This window comes from Microcaecilia unicolor, chromosome 7 (genome assembly GCF_901765095.1).
Source record: "Microcaecilia unicolor chromosome 7, aMicUni1.1, whole genome shotgun sequence".
Classification (NCBI taxonomy): domain Eukaryota; kingdom Metazoa; phylum Chordata; class Amphibia; order Gymnophiona; family Siphonopidae; genus Microcaecilia; species Microcaecilia unicolor.
The window spans coordinates 277382528-277409060 of NC_044037.1; the positions used below are offsets into that span (position 1 = coordinate 277382528).

Sequence of the window (26533 nt, forward strand, 5' to 3'; positions counted from 1 at the left end):
CGCGGTCCCGAGTAGTCATGGCCGGAGTCGTCATGGAACGAACCGAGGCGTTGTTTGCCGTCCTGGTGCAGGTGTCGCCGCCGTCCTCGAAGTTAAAGACGAAGCTGGAAGGTTATTTCCAGAGAAAGACGTCCGGAGGAGGCGAATGCAGCGTGAAAGCAAAGTCGGAGGAAGGCGTCTATCTGGTGTTTTTCAAGGACAAGGCAGGTATGGTGCTTAGGGGGAGGGGGTGAATCGAATGAAACCTCCTCCTCCGGTTCCCGGTGCACGCTCAACACCGATCATCCCAAGTCTACTACTATTTAGCATTTCTATAGCGCTACAAGGCGTACGCAGCGCTGCACAAACATAGAAGAAAGACAGTCCCTGCTCAAAGAGCTATGTAATAAAAGTAAGCCAAGTATAGGACAATCAAGCCATTGTGACATCACTGATGAGGTTGGCTCTTATTGGTGGCCTCAGGCATTATGACATCACAATATTAGCTCTGGTTACAAGAGACTACTACTACTACTATTTATCACTTCTATAGCACTACAAGGCATACGCAGCGCTGCACAAACATAGAAGAAAGACAGTCCCTGCTCAAAGAGCTTACAATCCCGGTGCAACCTTGCCCCAGCCATTGGCGCCGACTCTGTGTGGGGGTGCTTGGAATAAACTCCCTGAGCCTATACAGCCAGGCCCCCTCCCTGCCCATCTTCAAAGCCCACCTCTTCAATGTCGCCTTCGGCACCTAACCACTACACCTCTATTCAGGAAATCTAGACCGCCCCAACTTGACATTTCGCCCATTAGATTGTAAGCTCCTTGGAGCAGGGACCATCCTTTTTTGTTAAACTGTACAGTGCTGCGTAACCCTAGTAGTGCTCTAGAAATGTTAAGTAGTAGTAGTACCTCCACCCCCAATATTGAGAAAATTCCATGTATGTGCCCAGGGAGGGGTAATTTCCATTGGGCTTAGCACCCCCAATAATTTTGAAAAGTTGGCTCCTATGGCCCCAGCCTCCTTCCTGCGCCGTTCCTGGCCGGTGCACCCTTGTCCTTGCTTTGCAGTTCTCTGTGTCCTCTTCTTGGTGATCCCGGAGCGTTGAACGGTTTCCTTCAATGCCGAATAGCAGTGCCAGTAAGGGATCCTAGTGGGTGGCAGGCTGGGGAAGATAGCAGCACGTAGGGAAGCCATCTCAGGGGGGTGGCAGCACCGAGAGTGCTTTTTCTGTCTCTACTAGGTCACCGACAGCAAAAAAGTATGGGGGAGACTGAAGGGGTCGCACAGGAGTGGAGATACGATCAGTGGTGGCGTACCTAGGGCATTTAACACTCCTCCTTCAAAATCTAGTACTGGGCATACCGAGAATACAAGACGCTCGGGTCCTATAGAGCAATTCTAGCATACAATAAGCAGTAATTTCTACAAGGCTCGCAAGGAAAAGGAAAGCATCTTAAACACTGCAGTGAGCACTAGAATATCACAGGGGCGTATCTGGAGTCCGGCGGGAGGGGGCACATTTTACCTCCCCCCCCCCCCTCCGCCGCCACTACCTCTCTCCACCTCCCTCCCGCCGTCAACACTCCCCTGCTACTTACCTTTGCTGGTGGGGGTTCCCCACCCCCGCCAGCTGAGGTCCGCTTCCTCCTGCCTTTAAAAATATTTCTTCCGCTGGCGGGGGACCCCAACCCCCGCCAGCCGACCCAAAGTCTTCATATATCTTCTTCGTCCGACTCCTCCGTGGCCATGCTGTAAGTAACGCTGTTGATTGAATCCAGTTTGGCTTAATACAACCATTAAACATTTGATAAAAAAAAGAAGGCTCCCTTATACCTTTCCACAGTGACAAGTTTCCACCCTTCGACATTGTCCTCTGAAAAAGAAAGCCACCCTTCCCCCCCCAATCCCCAACAAGAATAGTCAAGTTGTATTCATTGGATAGCAAAACGACTTTTGCAATACCAGGCTCTGGTGAAAATTTTAAAAAGTACAATCATGGACCTAAAAATGAGAAACCCAACAAAAATCTTTGACCAACACTCTTATATAAGAGCCTGTCCAGAAAAGCCTTCCCATTCAGAAACTGTCCATTGTAGACCTTGCTTTACTTCTTTTGCAAAGGACACAAGCATGTTCCTAGATGAAACATATCTTGGTGAACATCATGTCCTCTGCAATATATGACTGCTGTCTCGAACATCCAAGGGCTACAATTGAAAAACAACTGAAATAGTCCACCTTTTTACTTCACCTCCTACATTCCAAAAGTAGGAGAGATCATCGGTGTACACAACCCTTGGCCTGCACTGACACTTGTTATTCTGTATATATATATAGTCAAGCCTACCCCTGCAATACCAGTGACATCCAGATCTTTGGCCAGATCCACCTCATAATCCCATAAATATGGAATAGATTTTCACGTGGGTATAAGTGGTGCTTTCCCGTTAATCATTCCCAACAGAAAACTGGATGCATAAGAGGAACAGAGCTGTTCATTTGTTAGTTATAGATGCCTTAGGCTGTTCAGTGTGTTATTTCCAGGACATAGTAAGTTGGGTTGGCTAGGATAGGCTTATTGGATGCTTCAGTCTTGTGTTAAATACTACAGAGGATTGCTTCCTTAAATGAGAAGATAACTGGTTCCACAATTCGGGGCCCTGGACTGAGAAAATAGATTGTCTAGTGTTCTCCTAAATTATTTCCCTAATAACTAGGGACAATCAAACAGCTTCCAATAGTCAAGCCTCGAGGATCGGCTTGACTACCACTGATGTAAGCTTCAAGAGATGAAAACTTTTATATAATTGAAATAGTCAGATTTAAAAAGCGGAGTTAGCATAAGAGTAACATACGTAACATAACGGAAACCTATTAATGTTTTTTTTTCTCAATCAGCTTATGAGCGTGTGATATCCAAAAAAGACCACTTTCTCCGCTTTGACAGTTCAACACTGAAGATTTCTGTCAAACCCTGGAATCGTGAAAGCAGCGAAGCTTCTGAAATGAATTCATTACTACAGTGGCAGGAGGATGCAACGGAAAGACACTTACAGGAAGTATACCACCAGGATTCAGCTGACACCTTATCCCAAAAGGTACTTTTGATCTGATCTCACACTGTCCTACAGTATTCACCATTAAGTTAAACCCGCTTCAGCGTTCACGAGAAGATTCAACCTCCAAGGGGTCCTTTTACTAAACTGCAGTAAAAAAAAAATGGTCTTGGCGCACCCTTGTGCGGGTTTTTTTCTGCAGCCATAAAACGGCCTTTTTCCCATTTTTGTATTAACAGCCATGCATTCATATTGGCATGAGCCCATGACCATTAAAAAATGTTACCGCATGAGCATGTACTGCCACCCGCTTTGTAGGTGGTTAGGGTTCATGTTGTATTCCTGCGCTAACCAGTGTATGTTAATATAGCCTGCATTAACTGATTAGCACAGGAATGCCTACTCTCTGTCCCCTGAAATGTCCCTTCAACAACAAAAAATAAAAAAATGTTTGTTTAGTAAAAGGGTCCCTTAGTTTCCAACTGCTCTTTAATGCAAACAAACAGACAGGAGGGAAGGGGAGGGGGGATAAAACTGCAAAAGTTGGGGGCTGCAGTAATCATCCAACGTCTGTAATGCTGGTATAGGTATGCGAATTGATGGAAACGTGATGTGTTGGATGTGTGTCCCTTGACTCCCTGGTCATCAGAATGTTGCATTGTAATGGGTTCCCGGGGGAGCTATCAGAGTCCAGGCCCCTCTGGGAATCATGGCAGTTTGACCGTTTAGCTATCAGGGGGGATACTAAAGGGGGTAGGGGAATTAGGGATGCGGGATAGTTTGGCATATAAAATAAACTGTTGATGATAATGGCGTGCAGCGAAATGTATTTGCTTGGTATTGATACGATTGTATCTGATCATATAATTTTGTCTGTTGTACTTGATTTATCATCAATAAAAAATTGTTGAAACATAATGCATGGAGGTGTAGTTGAACCAGAGGAGCTCTGTCCAGGCAGGATGATTTTGTCTAAATTGCTTCCGTTCAACACCCTCAGACTAGAAGGGTTACTGAGATAGTTACCGAACAGTGTCAAATGTTAAACAAGAGGTGAAAAGGCAACGCAATTGCAGGGGATGGAGAGAGAGATATGGTAGCCGCCGTGTTAGTCCACTTCTAAAAGCAGTCAGTAGAAACAGAATAAAATAAAACATAGAAAAGAAAATAAGATGATAACCTTTTTTTTTTATTGGACTAACTTAATACATTTTTTTCATTAGCTTTCGAAGGTAGCCCTTCAGGGATGGAGAGGAACAGAAGAAAATCTTGCTAGTAGGGCTGAGGCAACAATGGATGCTTTTCTTTTTCATGCACACAAAGATGTGGGGGAGGGAGGGGAGCAGGAATATCCAGAAGGCAAAAGAGCACAGGCCAGGGCTAGTGAGAAGAAGGAAGGGGTCACATGTAAGGGACTGACCTATGAAATCCAGAATTTAACTAGCAAGAAGTAACAAATACAAAACAATGCAATTCACAGTTGCACACACATTGTGGGGGTACAGTAAGATTAAAGAGTAACATACATAGAGGCATATTTTCAAAGCACTTTGGGAGGCTAAGTTCCATAGGTTTCTATGGAACTTTGGGAGGCTAAGTGCTTTGAAAATATGCCTCATAGTAACATAGTAGATGACGGCAGAAAAAGACCTGCATGGTCCATCTAGTCTGCCCAAGATAAACTCATATCTTGAATTTGTACCTGTCTTTTTCAGGGCACAGACCGTATAAGTCTGCCCAGCAGTATTTCCCGCCTCCCAACCACCAGTCCCGCCTCCCATCGCCGGCTCTGGTACAGACAGTATAAGTCTGCCCTCCCCTATCCTAGCCTCCCAACCACCAACCCCTCTTCCCCCCCCCCCCCCCCACCTGCTCCGCCACCCAATGTCCAGTGGTGTATGAATAAGAAGATGAGATTCCTTCACCTGGCAGGTCATCTTTTACCTCACTCTCTTCAGCTCTGTTATTTTAACAAAACTATTCCCCCCCCCCCCCCCCCCCCCCAAAAAAAAAAAAATATATATATATATATATTCAAGCATGAGTGACAGGCAAGTTCTGAAGGACTCCCAGACTTGCCTGTCTGTCAAAATGCTATATTGAAGCTCTACCCCCCACCAGAGTGAATGCGGACTAGGAGCGTAGCCTGGCTTCTTTCCACATATTCCTCCCCCCCCCCATCAGGGCTGCCGAGTGGGGGGCAGGGGGGACAAAATTCCATGGGCCCAGGCCTCCAAGGGGGGCTCGGCGCCGCAGTCCCCTCCGCCCGCCTCTCTCCATCCACCACCAGACCGGGGCCCCCTGAATTCAGATCAAAGCGCCTCACCTTGACCTTGCTCCGTGTGAAAGAAGCGGAGCAGTCTGCAGATCGCCTCCCTTCGGGCCTTCCCTCCCTGTGTCCTGCCCTCGCGCAAGTTATGTCAGACGAGAGCGGGACACAGGGAGGGAAGGCCCGAAGGGAGGCGATCTTCAGACTGCCGCTGCTGCGCTTCTTTCACACGGAGCGATGTCAAGGTGAGGCGCTATGATTTGAATTCAGGGGGGGGCCTGGCCCGATGGTGGACAGAGGGGGGGGGGGGCGACGACTACCTCAGTGGGGGGCCCCGGGGGCGGCCCTGCCCCTCATCTCGTTCCATATTACTTTTCGCTTCTTGATCCTCTTCTCTGCATCTTTCCCCGTATTTCTTCTGTTTCCTTCTCTTACCTGCATTTGTCTGTTTAGGTTCAGTATCTGTAGCAGAGTGGCAACAACAAAGCACATGTGCTTTTTAAAAATTTTTCTCCATAGTTCTTCCTTTGTACTTTATTTCTAAATGGGAAGAGAGGAAGGAGCAGCCATGGGGACCAGTGGCAACACTCTATTACAGGAAGTGGCCTGGTAGGGTGTGAAGGGAAAAGATAAACTGCTGTTCAGACATACCTCGTTCTTTAACCAGGCCAGGGATTCTCAACTCGATCCTCTGGACACCTCCAGTCAGTCAGGTTTTCAGGATATCCACAAATGAATTTCCATGCAGTAGATTTATATATAATGGAGGCAGTGCATGTAAAACTACTCCAGGTGTATTCTTTGCAGACATCCTGAAAACTTGACTGGCTGGAGGTGTCCTGATGGCTGGTTTGTGTGAGCAGGAACCAGGCTGAAAGGGGGAAGAAAAGTGCTAACTTGGTGTGCTGTTTTCTAGGGCTTAAAACTAGGGTGTTGTCTCAGCCACTGTATGTTTTTAGGGTACTGACGTTCAGTCGCTCCAGCAGAGAGTGGAGTTGCCACTTTGGACTAGATTCTGTATATGGTGGCAAAAAAAGTGCTATTCTGTAAGCCAGGCTTAAAAGTTAGGCGTAGTTTATAGAATAGCGCTTACATCTGGGAAGCAAGCCTAACTGTAGGCACGGCCATTTGCCCCAACTGACATGTGGTGCAAATGTACATTACAAGGAAAAAAACACACAAGGGTGGAGGTGCGCTGATTCCCTACGTGAGGACAGTCACAGCAGACAAAGAAGTAGGGAGAGTTGGCTCTTCTCAAACAACGAAGGAGATGTATAGCTTAAAGGTCTGAGCAGCGGACTCTGATCCCGGGGAACTGGGTTCAATACCCACTGCAGCTCCTTGTGACTCTGGGCAAGTCACTTAACCCTCCATTGCCCCAGGTACGAATAATTTTATATCAGGTCGCTTAGGTTGAGAACGCAAGAAGTAGGGGTGGACGAAAACACTTCCAGAATACAGAAATATAAATATTTATTAACCAATCACGTCACAAAACAGGACATCTATTTAACCAGAAAATGTTTGGCTAAAGATCGATATCTAGACAGAACTTATTCAATGTCGGGATGGAAAATTCAAAAGTAAAAGATTTTTCCCCAGCTTAAACTATAGAAATCTTCACCTGCCCTTACTTGTGAGAATTGTAACCTCTATGGGAAATTATGCCACCGCTGTCTTAGGCTTCTGCATGCTTTGTTCTACTTTTATTTTAATATTACACCTTAACCAGGGTCTCCTACCTTTTTGTAGAATAATTTCTTTGTGTTCATTTATTTCCAGATATTTCTGCAGATAACAGCACATTTGAATACAAGTTTGTTTTCTAAAGACCAGAGGAAGCAGATAAAAACTCGGTTTCCCAGCCTAAAAATAGTGAAAGAGTCGGTTGACCTTGGCATCGAAGAAATAAGCGGAGACTTTACCGAAATAGACAAAGTGTACCAATACCTGGAGAAGCTGCGTATGGGAAAAAGAGAAGTTTCAGAAAGAGGGAACAGCTTAAACTCCAGGGAAACAGAAAACGAAATAAATGTTGATGAGGTCATCTATGAATATGTTACGTATGTTTGCCAGAAGGAGATCGAAGAATTACAAGTGAAATGTAACGTGTGTTTCAAAAGTTACAATTCAGGTGATTGTCGCGTTGTCCGTGTTGTAGCTCTTGACGGCAAGAATAATGTAAGCAAAGCCCATCAGCAGTTTATTTCTATTTACCAGAAAGCGGCAGAAAATCTTACTCAAGAAAGAGTTCCTTTATTGGCTAGCAAAAGCCAGATAAGTGAAACGGTCCAATCCTTAAAAGCAAAGTTTCCAAGAGTGCTTGCGAAAGAAGAAGAAAATTTACTAATTCTTCGTGGTCCAAGAAGTGAGATCGCCCAAGCCAGAACTTATCTGGAAAAGGTGAATGACAGGGAGAACTGGCCTGTAAAGCCTGTCAGGATCACCTGTACCAATTACACCTGGGAGAACGGAATTGAAATTGACAGCTCGCAGATATTTCTGCTGAAAACCGTGCTAACCAAAGAAATTAAAGAAATAGAACACAAATATGATTCTTTGTTTGTTGTGAATCAAAATAGCATCTCGGGTAAAGTGAGCATCCAGTTCGAACCTAAGAACAAAGATTCTGAGCTATACCTGTGTGCTTATGAAAGGTTCATCGGTGCCTTTCAAAGGATCATGGCCAGTCTAGTTCAAAAGCGCTTTAATCTACATTCTGAGGAAGACCAGAAGTTGAAATTGTTCCTCGACAGGCTGCAGAAAGAAAACCAGAATGTGGCACTTCAGTACAGCAGTGGTACGCTGACTATGACTGGGTTACCACAGCACGTGTCAAATGCTGTGGCACAGGTTGCCCACTTTCTGAATCAGGGTGTGCGAGGGCAAGCTACCGGCATCCATTCCCAGGCCACAACCACTGCAAGTGATACAGAAGTACCCATGGAAGTAGAAGAGATGGATGGTTTTACTGTGATTTCAAAGCGTGAATCAGAAGCAGCGACAGGAGAGAAAAAAGAGATCACCTGTCCAATTTGCTTAGATAAACTGGAGGAGAAAGTGGTGCTGTCCAAGTGCAAGCATGAGTTCTGTAAAGAGTGTATCCATAAAGCCATGAATCAGAAACCAGTATGTCCTGTATGCAACACATGCTATGGCACTGTCATGGGGAATCAGCCACCCGGAACCATGTCTGACACGACTATTTCTACACAACTTCCTGGTTACCACTGTAATACTATAATTATTAATTATACTTTCTCGGGTGGCACTCAAGCAGTGAGTATTACTTTACATATTTTGAGGGCAGTTAACTACAGTTAGAAGTACTTTGATTCAATGCATATTCACAGTAATTATTACGTTTTTTTTGGATCTGAATTTTAGCTTTAATTCTTCATCTTTCCAAGTTCAAGGCAAGTTACAAATAGGTACACACATTATTTTCCTATTCAAGTGGAAAATCTAAGGGCTCAATATAAACAAAACAAAAAATGGGCTACAAAATTTGTGCCCTAATTTTAAGCCAAAGTTAGAAGCATAAATTATCACTTTAAAATTTATCATAATTTAATTGTAGAAGCTTAAACGTTATGCATATACATTTAGGCCTGCCATTCATTTGCCTAGATTTATAAGCCTAGTACTGAAAATCAGTGCTAAGCTTCTAACAATTTTCCTTGCCCTAAATCCACCCCTGTTGCCACCTACTTTTTATGCTCCATAATTTAGGAGTTTATTGACTTTTTTATATAAATTTAGGCACTCAGTCCCTAGTAAGTATTCAAAGAGGCCAATTTTAGAAACATAAATCCTTTAAATATTGGACCCTAAGTTGTACCTGAGGCAACAGAGAGTGAAGGTTACATGGAGTGTTAGTGAGAGAAGCAGGATTTGAGCCCTGGCCTCCCTGGTTCTCGGCCCCCCACTGCACCCACTAACAACTGCTCCAGGGACCTGCATACTGCTGTGATGGAGCTGGGTATGGCATTTGAGGCTGGCATACAGGCTGGCAAAAAAAGTTGTTAAAGTTGTTGGTTTTTTTTTTGGTGGGAGGGGGTTAGTGACCACTGGGGGAGTCGGGATGGTCATCCCCGATTCCCTCCTGTGGTCATCTGGTCATTTAGGGCACTTTTTTGGGACTTGTTCGTGAAAAAAAAGGGTCCAAAAAAGTGACCTAAATTCTTGCTAAAAACGCCCATTTTTTTTTTTCCGATTATCGGCCAAAGGCGCCCATCTCTGCTCGGCCGATAAACACGCCCCAGTCCCGCCTGCGACATGCCCCCGTCAACGTTGGCCGTTTCCGCGACGGAGTGCAGTTGTAGGCGCCCAAAATCGGCTTTTGATTATACTGATTTGGGTGCCTCGAATCCTGTGATAATGTCAAATGTTCATATCATCATCCTTGTCCATTCAGTAGTCATCCACTAACCATCAAGTTCTTCGACCATAGAGAGAAAAAAAAATCTAATATACAATACTGTAGAATATTTCACAACCGCTATACTTTCTCAGCTTCTGTCCTCTGTCTCAGATTTTTCAAGTCTGGCGTCAAACCCAGATAGTTTTACATACAATGGAGGTACCATGCAAATCTGATGCATATTCAATACTGGTATTCTGAAAAACCTGACTTGTTTGTAGCCCTCAAGGCTTGTTAGTGAATACCAGTGCTCTAGAACAACAAAAAACAGGCCTAATGCTTGTAACTTTACATGTTTTAATAAAAATGTAAAGGCAATCTTCAACCTCCTTATTCTGAAACTTACTGGCTACTATTAGACGTCAATATTAGACGCTGGCCTCCCGCTTAGCCACCTATCCCCCCTTCAATCTGTCCAAAATTCCGCCGCACGTCTTATCTACCGCGTGAACCAATACTCTCATATCACCCCTCTCCTCAAGTCGCTTCACTGGCTCCCGATCCGCTACCGTATACAGTTCAAGCTTCTCCTATTGACCTTCAAGTGCACTCAATCTGCAGCCCCCCATTACCTCTCTACCCTCCTCTCCCCATATGTTCCCACCTGTAACCTCCGCTCTCAGGACAAATCACTCCTTTCTGTACCCTTCTCCACCACCGCTAACTCCAGACTCCGCCCCTTCTGCCTCGCATCACCTTATGCCTGGAACAGACTTCCTGAGCCCATACGCCCTCCCTGCCCATTTTCAAGTCCTTACTCAAGGCCCATCTCTTCTCCCTTGCTTTTGGTGCCTAACCACCTTCCCATTCCTGATACCTATACTGACTACATAGTTTTTAACCTTTAGATTGTAAGCTCTCTTGAGCAGGGACTGTCCTTCCCCATGTTTAAACTTGTACAGCGCTGCGTAACCCTGGCAGCGCTATAGAAATGCTAAGTAGTAGTAGTAAGTGCATATGTGGTTTAAAGAATGCTAGTACTTATGTACGCCAGAGGCGCCAGTAATTGGCATTTACGCATGTAAGTGTTTAGGTGCTGTTCTATAAAGTATGCACTGAAGTCGCTTAACCCTGATTCTATATATGGTGCACAGAATTGTGCACGTAAATTTGGGCATATGCACAACTGAGTAACGAACTAATTAATGCCGATAATTGTGTGCTAATAATGAATTATCGGTGCTAATTAGCAGTAATTACAATTTACGCACGCGTCTTGCTAGGCGCTATGCTATGAAGATGGGCACGTAACTTCTTGTGCACAGATCTGAAAAGGGGGCATGGTCAGGTCGTGGGCGTTCCAAGAATTTGCATGACGTGTTATATAATATGGCGGATTCGTGCCTAATTTAGGTGCAGGGATTTGCACCAGGTTTCAGTTTAGTGTAAATCCTTATGCCTAAAAGTTAAGCGTGGATCCTGGGCTAGGCACTTTTCTATAAACGGCGCTCAACTTGGAGCACAGATTATAGAATAACTAGCCATTCAGCCCGTAAAAACGGGCTAGTATAGGAGGGGGGGGGTTGAAAGGCCCCCCACCCCACCGCCGAGTTCGCTGCTGCCGCTCCCCCTCCGAATTCATCTCCCCCCCTCCCCCCCCCCCCGGAGCTGTCGCCACCCACCTTCCACCCGGTCGTACTGCTGAGCTGCCGTGGCCTTCCTTCTTCTCTGCCTGTGTCCCGCCCTCGTGTGACGTAACGTCGTCGAGGGCGGGACACAGGCAAAGAAGAAGAAGGAAGGCCGATGGCAGCTCAGCAGAGCTGTGTGCTGCATGCCCTCGCTGTTTCAATAGCGGAGCGAGGGCCCGACCGGGTGGAAGGTGGGTGGCGGCGGCGACTCCGGGTGGGGGGAGCATTAGCGACGATGGTGTTCCTCACAAATGCGCAGTAGAGACCCTCTCTGTTCTGCCCTCGTCATTACGTATTGACGCGGGGGCAGGGCAGAGAGGGTCTCTACTGCGCATTTGCGAGTGAGTACGACACTCGCCATTTATATTAGAATAATGTTTAGCATTTCTTTTCAGCGCCATATATAGAATTTAGTACTTAGTGCATAACTGTGACAGGTGTATGTATGGGCAGAGCATGGGTAAACCAAGAGCACGTCATCAAGTTATGCATTCAAGTTCTAGATTACTGTCAGTTGTGTGTATTGTATGGCACACTTGGGTACGCTAACAGACCAGCCATTGACATGTAAGTAGGTGCACCTAAATTTTGGCACACCAAGAGGCTCATTTTCAAAGCACTTACCCTCCCAAAGTTCCATAGAAACCTATGGAACTTAGCCTCCCAAAGTGCTTTGAAAATATGCCTCCAACACAGCTTTGCACTAACATTCTATATTGGCAGAGGTGTGGCTAAGTGCCATTTTAGAATTGGCACTATCTTCAGTCCACCATTATCAGGCTTATTTTTGAAAGAGAAAGACGCCCATCTTTCGACACAAATCGGAATATGGACGTCCTTCTCACAGGGTCGTCCAAATTGGTATAATTGAAAGCCGATTTTGGACGTCCCCAACTGCTTTTCGACACAGGGATGACCAAAGTTCCCAGGTGCATGTCGGAGGCGTAGCGAAGGCAGGACTTGGGCGTGCCTAACACTTGGATGTCCTCGAGCCGTAGTGGAAAAAAAAAGGACGTCCCTGACGAACACTTGGACGACTTTACCTGGTCCTGTTTTTTTTACGACCAAGCCACAAAAAGATGCCTGAACTGACCAGATGACCATCGGAGGGAATTGGGGATGACCTCCCCTTACTCCCCCAGTGGTCACTAACCCCTCCCCACCCTCAAAAAAAAATCTTTTAAAATATTTTGTGCCAGCCTCTATGCCAACGTCAAATGTCATGCTCAGGTCCATGACAGCAGTATGCAGGTCCCTGGAGCAGTTTTAGTGGGTGCAGTGCACTTCAGACAGGCGGACCCAGGCCCATCCCTCCCCCTACCTGTTACACTTGTGATGGTAAATGTGAGCCCTCCAAAACCCACCAGAAACCCACTGTACCCACATCTAGGTGCCCCCCTTCACACATAAGGGCTATGGTAGTGGTGTACAGTTGGGGGTAGTGGGATTTGGGGGGCTCAGCACACAAGGTAAGGGAGCTGTGTACCTGGGAGCAATTTATGAAGTCCACTGCAGTGCCCCCTAGGGTGCCCATTTGGTGTCCTGGCATGTCAGGTGGACCAGTGCACTAGAAATGCTGGCTCCTCCCACGACCAAAAGGCTTCAATTTAGTCGTTTCTGAGTTGGGTGTCCTTGGTTTCCATTATCACCGAAAATCAGAAACGACAAAGTCTAGGGACGACCATCTGTAAGGACGACCTAAATTTCAAGATTTGGACGTCCCAGACCGTATTATCGAAACGAAAGATGGACGTCCATCTTGTTTCGATAATACTGGTTTCCCTGCCCCTCCATCGGGACTTTTTGCGAGGACGTCCTCAACAAAACTTGGATGTCCCTTTCAATTATGCCCCTCCATGGCACCTACATCTTGGTGCCAATTATTTAATAGCTAAGAAATGTCCTTGCTTTCTGAAATTTACTGCGATGAAACTTCGGCATGTGAAATTACATGCAAATTTATGCTTTAAGGATGTAACATAGTAGATGACGGCAGAAAAAGACCTGCATGGTCCACCCAGTCTGCCCAACAAGATAACTCATGTGCTACTTTTTCTGTATACCTTACCTTGATTTGTACCTGTCTTTTTCAGGGCACAGACCGTATAAGTCTGCCCCGCCTCCCACCACTGGCTCTGGCACAGACCGTATAAGTCTGCCCTGCCTCCCACCACCGGCTAAGCTTCTGGGAATCCCTTCCTTCTAAGCAGGATTCCTTTATGTTTATCCTACGCATGTTTGAATTCCGTTACCGTTTTCCTCTCCACCACCTCCTGTGGGAGGGCATTCCGAGCATCCACCACTCTCTCCGTGAAAAAATACTTCTTGACATTTTTCTTGAGTCTGCCCCCCTTCAATCTCATTTCATGCCCTCTCGTTCTACCGCCTTCCCATCTCCGGAAAAGGTTCGTTTGCGGATTCATACCTTTCAAATATAGAATGAAAGTGAAATTGAGAGGGCATTTGCTGCCTGTTACTAGCTATGCCAGCACTGAAACCCTGACCTTTCCTGCCGAATGATATAGTAGAAACCAAATGATAGGTTTTCAGAAGCATTCTCCCTTTTTAGGACTTCACCAATCCTAGAAACCTAGGGCCCCTTTTACTAAGCCACTTAGGCACCTACGTGCGCCCAGCGCATGCCAAAATTGACTTACCGTCTGACTACCGCGTGGCTCTTGTGTGGTAATTTCATTTTTGGCGCACGTCCGAAAAATAATTTTTATTTTTGGACACACGCAGCGGCCGCACGCCAAGTGGCATCTTGCCGCCCAAATTCTGTACGGCTAGGTCTATGGCTGGTGGTTAGGTCAGAGACCCAAAACGGATGCACGGCAATTTTGATTTTGCCGCATGTCCGGGGGGGGTTTTTTTGGGGGGGGGGGGGGGGGGCTTTTTTACAGGTGTGCTGAAAAATGATTCTGTGCGCGCCCAAAACCTGTGCCTACTCTACGGCAAGCCACTTTTCAGCGCGCCTTTGTAAAAGGACCCCTTGGGGAGGTGAATTCTAAGCCACAGGCAATTTATTACCATTGCTTTGGATGGTGCTGAAATGTGAACTTTGAAAATATATTTGTAAATGCAGAAGATAAAGACTAGGTGTGTATGGTAGATATACATTGCTATCACCTTAGCTTATTTTTGAATATAAAGGTTTTGAATTGCTTGCATATTTTTTTTTTGTACAACAGGCAAACCATCCAAACCCAGGGAAACCATATTATCCAACATCTCGACAGGCATATTTACCTAACAATAAAGAAGGACAAGAAATTCTGAAGCTGCTTAAGAAAGCCTTCGAACAGAAATTGATTTTCACAGTGGGGCAGTCTCGTACCTCTGGCTCCAATGATGTCATCACCTGGAATGATATTCACCACAAAACTAACATTTCTGGGGGGCCATCAGGGTGAGCACTATTTTTCAAATTTTGAATGCCAGAATGAAAAAAGTCTCTTAGCCTAGTATCAAAGACATGACGATAAATGCATTGTGGAGCCCGTTTACTAAGACGCGGTAGGGCTAACGCGCACCAAATCGAGATTACCACCAGGCTAGTGAAGGCGCCCAGTGGTAATTTTGAATTTGGCGTGCACTGTTTCCTCAGGTCACAGGATAGGATACTGTAACAGCACTATACTGTATTGACCTGAGGAAGGAGATTTTGGCCTCTGAAAGCTAAATGTATCAGTCCAATAAAATGGTATTATTTTTTTAATTTCTATTTGTAAATTTGTAAAGTGGTGATTGGTATTTGTTAGTTTTTTTCAAATTTACATTTTTTGTTGCTGTGGTGTGGTGTTGCATTGTATGCAAAATCGAGCATCTTGGGGTTTGTTTAATTTTTGTCTAAATAGAAAGTTTATGATTACTTATTCTATAGTGGATTAGGGTGTATCTGTGTTTGTGAAAAAGACATGGCTTTCAGTTGGCATTGACTGTGCAGGATCAACAATCTATACTATTCTCTCAGGTTACATTTTACAATAGGTGAATTGATGTTCTAGTGCTCACTGTAGTGTTGAAGATGCTTTCCTTTTCCTTGTGTGACTCGTAGAAATTACTGCTTATGGTATGGTAGAATTGCTGTATAGGTCCTGAGTGTTTTATATTCTCGGTATGCCTAGTACTGGATTTTGGAAGGGGGTGTTAAAGAATGACCGGCCCCAGGAAGCGGTGCAAAGAAAAGCTACGAGAATGGTATGGGATTTGCGTTCCAAGACGTATGAAGAGAGACTTGCTGACCTGAACATGTATACCCTGGAGGAAAGGAGGAACAGGGGTGATATGATACAGACGTTCAAATATTTGAAAGGTTTTAATCCGCAAACAAATCTTTTCCGGAGATGGGAAGGTAGTAGAACGAGAGGACATGAAATGAGATTGAAGGTGGGCAGACTCAGGAAAGATGTCAGGAAGTATTTTTTCACAGAGAAGGGTGGTGGATGCTTGGAATGCCCTCCCGCGAGAGGTGGTGGAGAGGAAAACGGTAACGGAATTCAAACATGCGTGGGATATGCATAAAGGAATCCTGTGCAGTAGGAATGGATCCTCAGAAGCTTAGCTGAAATTGGGTGGCGGCGCAGGTGGGGGGAAGAGGGGTTGGTGGTTGGGAGGCGAGGATAGTGGAGGGCAGACTTATACGGTCTGTGCCAGAGCCGGTGATGGGAGGCGGGACTGGTGGTTGGGAGGTGGGAAGTACTGCTGGGCAGACTTGTACGGTCTTGTCCCTGAATAAGGCAGGTACAAATCAAGGGTAAGGTATACACATATGTTTGTCTTGTTAGGCAGACTGGATGGACCGTGCAGGTCTTTTTCTGCCGTCATCTACTATGTTACTATGTTACCCTAGCTACGCCACTGGAAATAAATAAATGCAGTGTCTCAAACTTCTTTAGAATACAGCTGCTATAGATTAATCTTTGGATCAGGCGGGTTTTGTGAAGTTAGCCCCCTCTTGAATAACTTACATTGGTTAAAATTAGAACCTCAAATTCAATTTAAAAATAGCCTGACTGGTCTATAAATGTGTTTATGGTGCTAATTCAGTTATGGTAGGAAATTTGCTTATATTCCCAAGTCACAGAAGGCATATAAGGAGTTATTAAAATCTGTCTCTTGATGTCCCTTCCGTAAACAAAAGAAGAAAAAAAAACAACAACATATAATTGAAGTTGTTTGTGGAGGAGTGGCCTAGTGGTTAGGGTGGTGGACTTTGGTCCTGGGGAACTGAGTTCAATTCCCACTTCAGGCACAGGCAGCTCCTTGTGACTCTGGGCAAGTCACTTAATCCTCCATTGCCCCATGTAAGCCGCATTGAGCCTGCCATGAGTGGGAAAGCGCAGGGTACAAATGTAACAAAAATAAAATAGATACTATTGGAGATTCTGCATGGAATGTTGCTACTATTTGAGATTCTACATGGAATGTTGCTACTATTGGAGATTCTACATGGAATGTTGCTATTCCACTAGCAACATTCCATGTAGAAGGCTGCGCAGGCTTCTATTTCTGTGAGTCTGACGTCAGACTCACAGAAGCAGAAGCCTGTGCGGCCACATTGGTGATCTGCAAGGGCCAACTTCTACATGGAACATTCCATGTAGAATCTCAAATAGTAGCAACAGTGGAGGAGTGGCCTAGTGGTTAGGGTGGTGGACTTTGGTCTTGGGGAACTGAGGAACTGAGTTCGATTCCCACTTCAGGCACAGGCAGCTCCTTGTGACTCTGGGCAAGTCACTTAACCCTCCATTGCCCCATGTAAGCTGCATTGAGCCTGCCATGAGTGGGAAAGCGTGGGGTACAAATGTAACAAAAATAAATAAAAAATAAATATATGTTTTTGCCTTCCAAGGCACAGAAATATGGAATAGTCTACCTGCAATAGTTCACTTAACTGCTCCTTACAGTTCTTTTTGAAGGGTCTTAAAAACTTTATAAAAATTACTTAGATGGATATTTTTTTATTAAGATTAGGTTATTGATTTTAATGTAATCTCTTTGCTCTGTGATCCACAAGTTAAAAGCGGAATAGGAATCATAGAATAGAATTCTGAAGTCCAAGTGAGTGGAACACCAGGAGTAGTGTTGTGCTGTCCATATTAATCATAGTCTGGAGTATTTTTTTTATTTAAAAATTTATTTAGGTTTCAGAAGTTAGCGTCACTCTGGAGCATCTGTTTCTGTACTAAACCGGGGGGGGGGAGTGTTCAAAGAGAGGGGGAGATGCCAGAACGAAGGTGGGGGTCGGAGAGTTGAAGGGGAAGAAATAATGGGCTTGGAAACAGAAGGAGAGAGATGGTGGACAGTAGAATGAAGGGAGGCAAGAGAAAGGGAGAGAAGTTGGACCTGGGGTATGGAGGGAGGGGGATAGATATACTGGATAGGAGGGCAGTTGGGAAGAGAAAGAAAGAAATGGTGGACCGGGGGGGGGGGGGGGGGTGCCGATGGAGGGAGAGATACTGGATGGCAGGGCAGTTGTGAAGAGACAGGGAGAGAGGGTGGACTCAGGGTGGTATGGAAGGAGGGAGAGATGCTGGATGGGAGGGCATTCTAGAAGAAAGAGAAATAAGCTGGAAATGGGGATGGGAGGGAGGGATGGAAGAGAGAGGGAGAAATGTTGAGCCTGGGGGTGGAACGGAGGGATAGATGTTGAACAATGGGATGGAGGGAGGAAAGAGATGCTACATCAAGAGGGGGCGGGAAGAACAGAAAAGAGAAGTATGTATCCTGCCAGAGCTGGTGTTAGACGTGGCTAGGGTCCAGGGCAGAAATTTGGGAGTGGACCCCAACGCCCACTACCAGGCCATGCCGCCTTCAGCTTTCAGCATGCTTAGGGCTCTCTTTGGCCAGGAGGCAGTTGTCCTAGTTGCACTCCCCTAACACCATCTCTTGCATGTGTGATCTTTATATTTTGCATGGTATAGGAGGAAATGCATCTCTTTCTTTCTTGTGGCTTCTTGGGTTTTGGTTTAATATATGTTTATCGTTTTTGGTCAGCTATTATGTATTTGGCATTTGTGCTCTGTGTGTGCGATCGAGGTATTCTGTTAGCATGAATTTTCTATGTAGCACTCTGTAGTAATTTGGCTTGTTCAGTTTTCCCCCAAGAGTGGAGGGGATATTTATAAAATGACAGTTATACAGCAGATTGTTTCTTTTTATACTTTAATAAAGTGATTTAAATATAAAATCATAACTGTTTGAGGCTTGTGCAGATGGGATCAGACAGAGCTCGCCGGGGCAGGGGTGGAGACAGGTCAGCAAAAAAAGAAAGCTCGATGTCTGATTAACTCCAAGAGGGTCTGTTTTGGACCAGGTGATGGTCATTTTAAAGAGCAGAACAAATGAGCTGGGGGATATGGGATCATGAGGGATGCTAGGTATAGGGCAGGGGTTCTCAACCCAGTCCTTGGGACACACCTAGAGGGGCATAATCGAATGCGAATGCCCATCTCCATGGGCGTTTATCTCCGAGGACGGGTCCGCGAAGGGACGGGCCAGACTGTATTTTCGAAAAAGATGGGCGTCCATCTTTTGTTTCGATAATACGGTTTGTGCCGGTCAAATGCATCGGATTTGAGGTGGGCGGTATCGGTTTTCAGCGATAATGGAAACCGAAGGCGCCCAGCTCAAAAACGAACACATCCAAGGCATTTGGTCATGGGAGGGGCCAGGATTCGTAGTGCACTGGTGCTCCTCACATGCCAGGACACCAACCGGGCACCCTAGGGGGCACTTGTAACAATTAAAAAAAAATTTTAAATACCTCCCAAGTCCATAGCTTCCTTACCTTGGGTGTTGAGCCCCCCAAATCCCCCCCAAAACCCACTGCCCACAACTCTACACCATTACCATAGCACTTATGGCTGAAGGGGAGCACCTAGATGTGGGTACAGTGGGTTTTGGGGGCGGTTTGGAGGGCTCCCATTTACCAGCACAAGTGTAACAGGTAGGGGGGGATGGGCCTGGGTCCACCTGCCTGAAGTCCACTGCACCCACAAACAACTGCTCCAGGGACCTACATACTGCTGTGATGGAGCTGGGTATGACATTTGAGGCTGGCATACAGGCTGGCAAAAAAGTTTAAGTTGTTTTTTTTGGGTGGGAGGGGGTTAGTGACCACTGGGGGAGTCAGGGGTGGTCATCCCTGATTCCCTCCGGTGGTCATCTGGTCATTTAGGGCACTTTTTTGGGACTTGTTCGGGGGAAAAAAAGGGTCCAGAAAAAGTGACCCAAATTCTCGCTTCTGGCGCCCTTCTTTTTTCCATTATCGGCCGAGCGCGCCCATCTCTCCTCGGCTGATAAACATGCCCCAGTCCCGCCTTCACCACGCTGCCGACACGCCCCCGTCAACTCTGTCCGCAACAGGCTGCAGTTGGAGGCGCCCAAAATCGGCTTTCGATTATACCGATTTGGGCGCCCATGAGAGAAAGGCGCCCATCTCCCGATTTGGGTCGAAATGTGGGCGTCTTTCTCTTTCGAAAACAAGCTGGCTAGCCAGACAGGTTTTCAGGATATCCACAATGACTATGCGTAGGATAAATTTGCATGTACCATCTCTATTTTATGCAAATCTATCTCATGCATATTCATTGTGGGTATCCTGAAACCCTGACTGGCTAGGTGTGTCCCGTGAACCCCTGATATAGAGGAAGACCTAGCCTAAGTAACTGTATCTGATTTATTTATGTATCAACAATTTTTTTTTATTGATGATTTAGCATGTTATACATGTACACAAGATTCAACATTTAATAATTGCACTGACATAACACAGTAATATGAATAACTCCATAACGTCTATCATCAAGGTGGTTTTACAATTTTTTTTCCTCACCTCCCCTCCAACCTTTACTTTAAACAGTTTTCTTATTGAACAAATGAATAAAGAGAAAAAAAAAACCACCATCATGCGAACAGAAAGATGTATCTCTCTATATAAAAGGCAACACCAACGTTCTATGAAGCCTCCAGACGGAAGTGTGAAGGGGGAGAGATAGCCGGTTTCCCCATGAGTGTCTGCCCCGCCCTCTCTGTAACACAAACAGTCAGTGAAGGAAAACAGCACAGCACGAAATTGCTGGCTCTGTAACAGTGAAGGACTCAGAGGGGGGAGGGGAGAGAGGCCAGAGGGCAGGGACACACACACTCCCACATGCACACAGAAGAAAACCTTGCTAGCCCCCCCCCCCCCCCCTGTTTCATTTGCATCAGAAACGGGGCTTTTTTACTAGTAGTTCAATATTTTTAACAATTTTCATGTCTACCCCTAACGCCCCACCTCCCACCCCAACCCTACGTGTTCAGAACTGTATCTGACTTATTTAAATTCGGAGTCTCTAAGTGAAAATATAAGGGGTAATATTCTGCTGGTGGCAGTCAGCATTTTGTTAAACACTGGCTGCTAATGGCTGGATTGTGCCCGAATATTCTGCTTTGGGCCCTATCTGGATACCAGCCCTCAAATATCCGGGCACAAAGCACTGCCAGGAGCTATTGCCGATATTGTCTATAGTTATCCGGACACTGCTGCTGAATGTTGGCTCTGCCCTTGGACCAGCATGTCACTAACCAGATAGTTCTGTAGCAGTATCTGGTTATATGCCACTGAAAATCTGGGTATCACCTGGTCAGCACTACTTAACCAGGTAATAAAGACCTCCTATCCAGTTGAGTAGCACTGAATATCGGACCCATAATCTTTAATGCTAGTATTGCATCAGATTGCAAACAAATCAGAATCAAAAAAAGGGACCTTGGAAAATTACAATTTTTAGACATAAGACATAAATAAGTATTGCCACACTGGGACAGACCAAAGGTCCATCTACTACTACTACTACTACTATTTAGCATTTCTATAGCGCTACAAGGCATACGCAGCGCTGTACAAACATAGAAGAAAGACAGTCCCTGCTCAAAGAGCTATGTAATAAAAGTAAGCCAAGTATAGGACAATCAAGCCATTGTGACATCACTGATGAGGTTGGCTCATATTGGTGGCCTCAGGCATTATGACATCACAATATTAGCTCTGGTTACAAGAGACTACTACTACTACTATTTAGCATTTCTATAGCGCTACAAGGCATACGCAGCGCTGTACAAACATAGAAGAAAGACAGTCCCTGCTCAAAGAGCTTACAATCTAATAGACAAAAAATAAATAAAGTAAGCAAATCAAATCAATTAATGTGAACGGGAAGGAAGAGAGGAGGGTAGGTGGAGGCGAGTGGTTACAAGTGGTTACGAGTCAAAAGCAATGTTAAAGAGGTGGGTTTTCAGTCTAGATTTAAAGGTGGCCAAGGATGGGGCAAGACGTAGGGGCTCAGGAAGTTTATTCCAGGCGTAGGGTGCAGCGAGACAGAAGGCGCGAAGTCTGGAGTTGGCAGTAGTGGAGAAGGGAACAGATAAGAAGGATTTATCTAGCCCAGCACCCTGTCTCCGACAGTTGCCAATCCAGGTCGCAATCACCCGACAAGATCCACGGAACAAAGCATTTTGTACTGCATGTCCCAGGAATAGTGGATTGTTCCCTACGTCCATTAATAACATTCTATGGCCTTTTCCAATAACATTCTATGGCCTTTTCGAGGAAAGAATGTCTTAGGGGCCCTTTTACTAAGGTGTGTAAGCGCCTGTGCGCGTACAACGCGCATCAAATTGGAACTAGCGCCTGGCTACCGTACGCCCCAGGTGCTAACTCCATTTTTGACATGCGTCCAAAACACGCGGTAGAAATGGCGCTTACCTGGCAGTAATCGGCAGTGTATGCACGCTGACGATTACTGCCTGGTTAATGCATGAGACCTTACCACTGAGTCAGTGGATGGCGGTAAGCTCTCAGGCCGAAATGGACGCGCGCTGGTTTTAATTTTGCCACACGTCCATTTTTGGCCACAAAAAAAAAAAAGTCTTTTTTTTTTTTTTTTTTTTGCAGGCACGCTGAAAAATGAACCTGTGTGCATCCAAAACACACATCTACACCAGCGCAGGCCATTTTTCGGGACACCTTAGTAAAAAGGTCCCTTTGTTTCTGCTGCTTTCTTAAACTCTAACTGAAAGTTGTCAAAGTGATGCAGTCTTGTTTGTTTCCCTAGGTACGGATACCCTGATCCTGATTACCTGAAGCGTGTCCGAGAAGAGCTGAAAGCAAAAGGAATTGAATAACATTTTAGAGAAATGGAGGCAGTTGCTTTATGCTGCATAGAGTAGGGCAACGTTGTAATTTGGCTCAAGCACTGGACAATAGTTTCTTCGCCTGTAGACTTGTTCTTCTGTGTAATGTTATTCTGTTTCCTCCTATTTCAAGAGACAGCAAGCAGAGAGTGAACTCAAAGCCTGATGGGGTAATTTATAACAGAGCACCTATGTGAAAAGACAAAAAAAAGGTGCATATTTTATGCCTGTTTCATAAAGGCAAGATAGGCACCTATGTGTCTTTTTCAAATAAGCCCCCCAGAAGCAGCTCCAGTAGCATGCAAATGCCTGTATACTAATTTACACCTGCTCGGAAAATGTTGTAAATCTGTGTGTGTGTACTTTATATGTTACTCCTGGGAGAATTCTGTGCAGCGCAGAATTCTGCCTTGTGCAAAATTCGGCGTAGTCTGCTTTATTTTATTTTTTTTGGCCTATAGCGTGCGCAGATGGCTTTCCGGCTGTCTCCTTCCCCTCCCTGTACATTCACCCTCTATCGACTGCAGGAGGAGGAGCTGCCCAGCAGGCTGCTTCCTGCTCCTCTGCTGTCTTGGTCCCCGGCAGTTCGTGCCACGTGGCTGTACGGAGGCCCGCATGGCTAAAAGGAACAGTCAGACCTGGGATGGCAGAGGAACAGGAAGCAGCCTGACATGCTGTAGGGCAGTTCCTCCTTGTACTTCACTAAAGCCAGTGAGGGTGCAAGGAGGGGCATGCAGCATTGTGGGGGGGGGGGGGGGTGGTGCAGGGAGGAGACTGAAAAAGGTGGGTGGAGTGAGTTGGGGGATCTGGAAAAGATGAACGGAGTGAGTTGGGTGGCTGGTAAAGGTGGATGAGGTTTGTAATGTTTGTGCCATGGGAATGGGTTGGAGGTTTGTAGGGAAGGTGCTTTGGAAACTGCGGAGGTGGTGGTGGTATAGAGGGAGGGTTTTTCATACCTAGGGGGAGATGCCAGCCCTTATAATGGGGAGAATTCTGCACAATAAAATTGCAAAACAAGTGTGCAGAGTTTTCAGTTTTCTTGCACAGAATTTGTATTTTATAAAATATGCTTGTACTTTATAGCTCAGATTCACTTCTGCCCAAAATACACCCTTAGGAATCCTGTGCACATTGTACATATAAGTAGACACACTTTCTGTCTGCAGTTTTATAAATGTCCTTCTCCATATGTAAAACAGATTTTACACATGGGAAAAAACCTTTTATAAAATTACCCCAGTATTACTGTTCTCAGATGTAACTTCAGTATTTATCATTGCTAAATTGTTCCACAATATCATCTTTCGGTTACAGTTGTGTACAATGGAGAAGTAACTAGGTAGGTTATTAGTTACTCAAGAAGCAAAGTAAATTGTAAGTAGCAGTAAATTGCTGGTAGCTTTTGATTAATTTGAAAGCATCTGTACCAGGGGCAGACTGACCATTCAGACAACCAGGCAGTGCCCGAGGGCTCAGAGGCTCTGCCCAGGTGCTCAGTATGCTGCTGATCTAGTGGCCTCAGCGGAGGGGAACATGTTCTTTCCTGCCCAGCCCGCTGGGCTGCCGCTCTTCCCCCCCTGCCTAGCACCACTGTATTTTAGAAATGGCGACCGAGACTCCCTAGACCTGTGAGACTAGCACGGGAAGTCGCAGCCGCCATTTTGAAAACAGGGCAGCACCGGCAGGCGGGGAATAGCGGCTGCACAACCGGCAGGATAGAACCTGGTTATTTTAGATCTGAATGTACAAACGAAGATAAATTGCTTTTTTTTTTTTTTTGCCTTAGTAAATTGAATGCAGGAGAGAGGTTCTCTGAAGAAAACCCCTAAAATCCTGTGTGTATCTGCAGGGAGGGTAATTTTCTGATAGATTTCCATAGGTAAAGCAGCTTTTGAAAATTCTAGCATATCCACGTACATTAATCTAAGAAGTCTGTGCATGTCAAAAACACAAAACAAACAAACAAAAAAACAAATGCAACTGCTGAGTTTTTTTCCTGGGGAAGAATTCCAAGCAGAAGTACACACGTACATTTTTCTTTTTAACATGTGGCCAAATTCACTCAAAAGAAAACTGTGTGCACTTGTACAGTTATAAAATTATCTCTAGCATGGGAATAGCACAGATGGTGACAGTGTGAGTTTCTTTACTCCTTAGGGGAAAAGGATACTTTTAGTTATCAGTCCTTGGCCTTTCTGCTGACACTACTGAACCTAGTTAACTCAAACACACAAATTAACACATGGTTCAAATAATCCGTGTAGTCAAGGGTGAACGCTGGAAAAATGTCTCCTTATACCAGGGGCGTGGCTAGACAGCAGATTTTGGGTGGGCCTAGACAAGAGGTGGGTGGGCACCAAGTGTTCTATCCCCTCCCCCACCAACTTAAAAATATAGCTCAGCTGGCGGAAAAACACTGCTCTCCACCTTGGCAGCCTGCAGCAGGCATGCGCCGAAAACTGAGCATGCGCAGGTGCCAGCTTAGGAAGCTCAGACTGCTGAAGTGGAGAGCAATGTTTTCAGCACCATTGGGGGGGGGGGGGGGGGGTCTTCAACTGGCAGAGCTTGGGATCCCCACCAGCTACCACTAAATGAGTGCTGCTGTTAGGTGGGCCTGAGTCCTAAGTGGGTGGGCCCCGGCCCACCTGTGGCTACGCCACTGCCTTATACATGTACCACTCAATATTCAGCCAGTGCCAGTCAGCTTTTCTTTAAATCCTGAAAGCTTTTGGCTAACTTAGACCCATATTCAACCAGCACTGAATTTCTGGCTATCTGGGTGTGGCTGATGGTCAGTGTTGCACCCATATAGCTAACTGGGCAGTTTGGACTGCTTTTTATGTGATCCAAAATGCTTGGCTAGCTATCTAGGCACCAGCATTGAGCAGTGCCCAGATAACTCCCTGTTCCACCCACACTGTGCCCCTGGTCTGCCTTGGCACCAACTGGAGAGTGCCACAACAGTCAGCCAGGGCCAGCTTGGGGGGGGGGGGGGTAAGATTCCCAGGTCCGGTCTCCAAGGAGGACCCGGCGCCAGCGATCTAGAGACAATGCTCTGCCAGCCACAGGCTCTTCTTCCTGCCTCCTGTGAAGTAACTTCCTGTTTCCGCATAGGCTAGATGCAGCAGAAAGATCGCTGTTGTGGTGGGAGGGGGCAGTAGGGTCCTGCGTTGTCTCTCAGTGGCCCTGGTCAGATCAGATATTTAGTGGCACTGTCTAGTTAATTGCCACTGAATAAGCTGCTCCTGATTTTGCCAGCATGATCTAATCGGGCAAAAGCCTCTCCTGCTTGGTTAAATTGTTTTAAATAATGACCCCCAATATAAAATTAAGCTTTTTCAAAAACAGAAGTTAAACATTTATGTATCCAAATGATGAAACACATCTATAGAAGTAACCAGCTAACCACCTCCAGTAGCTGTAACTAGTGAGTAGCAAACATGGATAGTGCAGGTATCCAGAAAACCAGACCAGCCTGCTGTCTTCAAGGAATGCAGGTTGACAGCTCTCATCCTAGACAGTACTTCATGGAACAACAAGCTATTTAAATATATTTATTCTATAAACTTTATCGATACAGCAGAAGAAATAGAAAAGATTATTTTGGTTTCTTTAATTATCAAAAACAAAAATTAAAATTTGGTTTATAATTGAAGGGCTCATTTCCTTAAGTTCATATTAGCTGCATTGGACGTAGAGGGTTTTGGAAATAAGCCTGTCAGTTGTAATAAAAACTTCTGGGTTTGGAAATTATAGGGATTTAGTGGCCACTGGTGTTCAGTGTATGTAAAATGTATTATTAAAGTAGGTGGTCATTTTGCTGAAATCTTGCCATTATGGCTGTAGCTCTATTATGTAACACAGTACAGATTAAAGCAAATGAGAGTGCCAGAAAAACAGATTGGAAATAGATAGGTTGTGCAGTTTTATATTTTCTTAGCATCTGTTTTAGTTTTGTTTAAAGTATATTCAACTATATCATTATCA

The 26533-nt window shown here is 45.4% G+C and overlaps 1 protein-coding gene across 1 annotated transcript; it reads left to right on the top strand.

The window, feature by feature from the left end:
* DTX3L (deltex E3 ubiquitin ligase 3L) lies at window positions 1-23278 on the top strand. The gene is made up of 5 exons (XM_030209178.1): window positions 1-207; window positions 2888-3087; window positions 7097-8593; window positions 14557-14774; window positions 22468-23278. The coding sequence occupies exons 1-5, from the start codon at window positions 18-20 to the stop codon at window positions 22535-22537; spliced, it is 2175 nt and encodes a 724-aa protein (XP_030065038.1). The 5' UTR covers window positions 1-17; the 3' UTR covers window positions 22538-23278.
* The last annotated feature ends 3255 nt before the right edge of the window (window positions 23279-26533 follow it).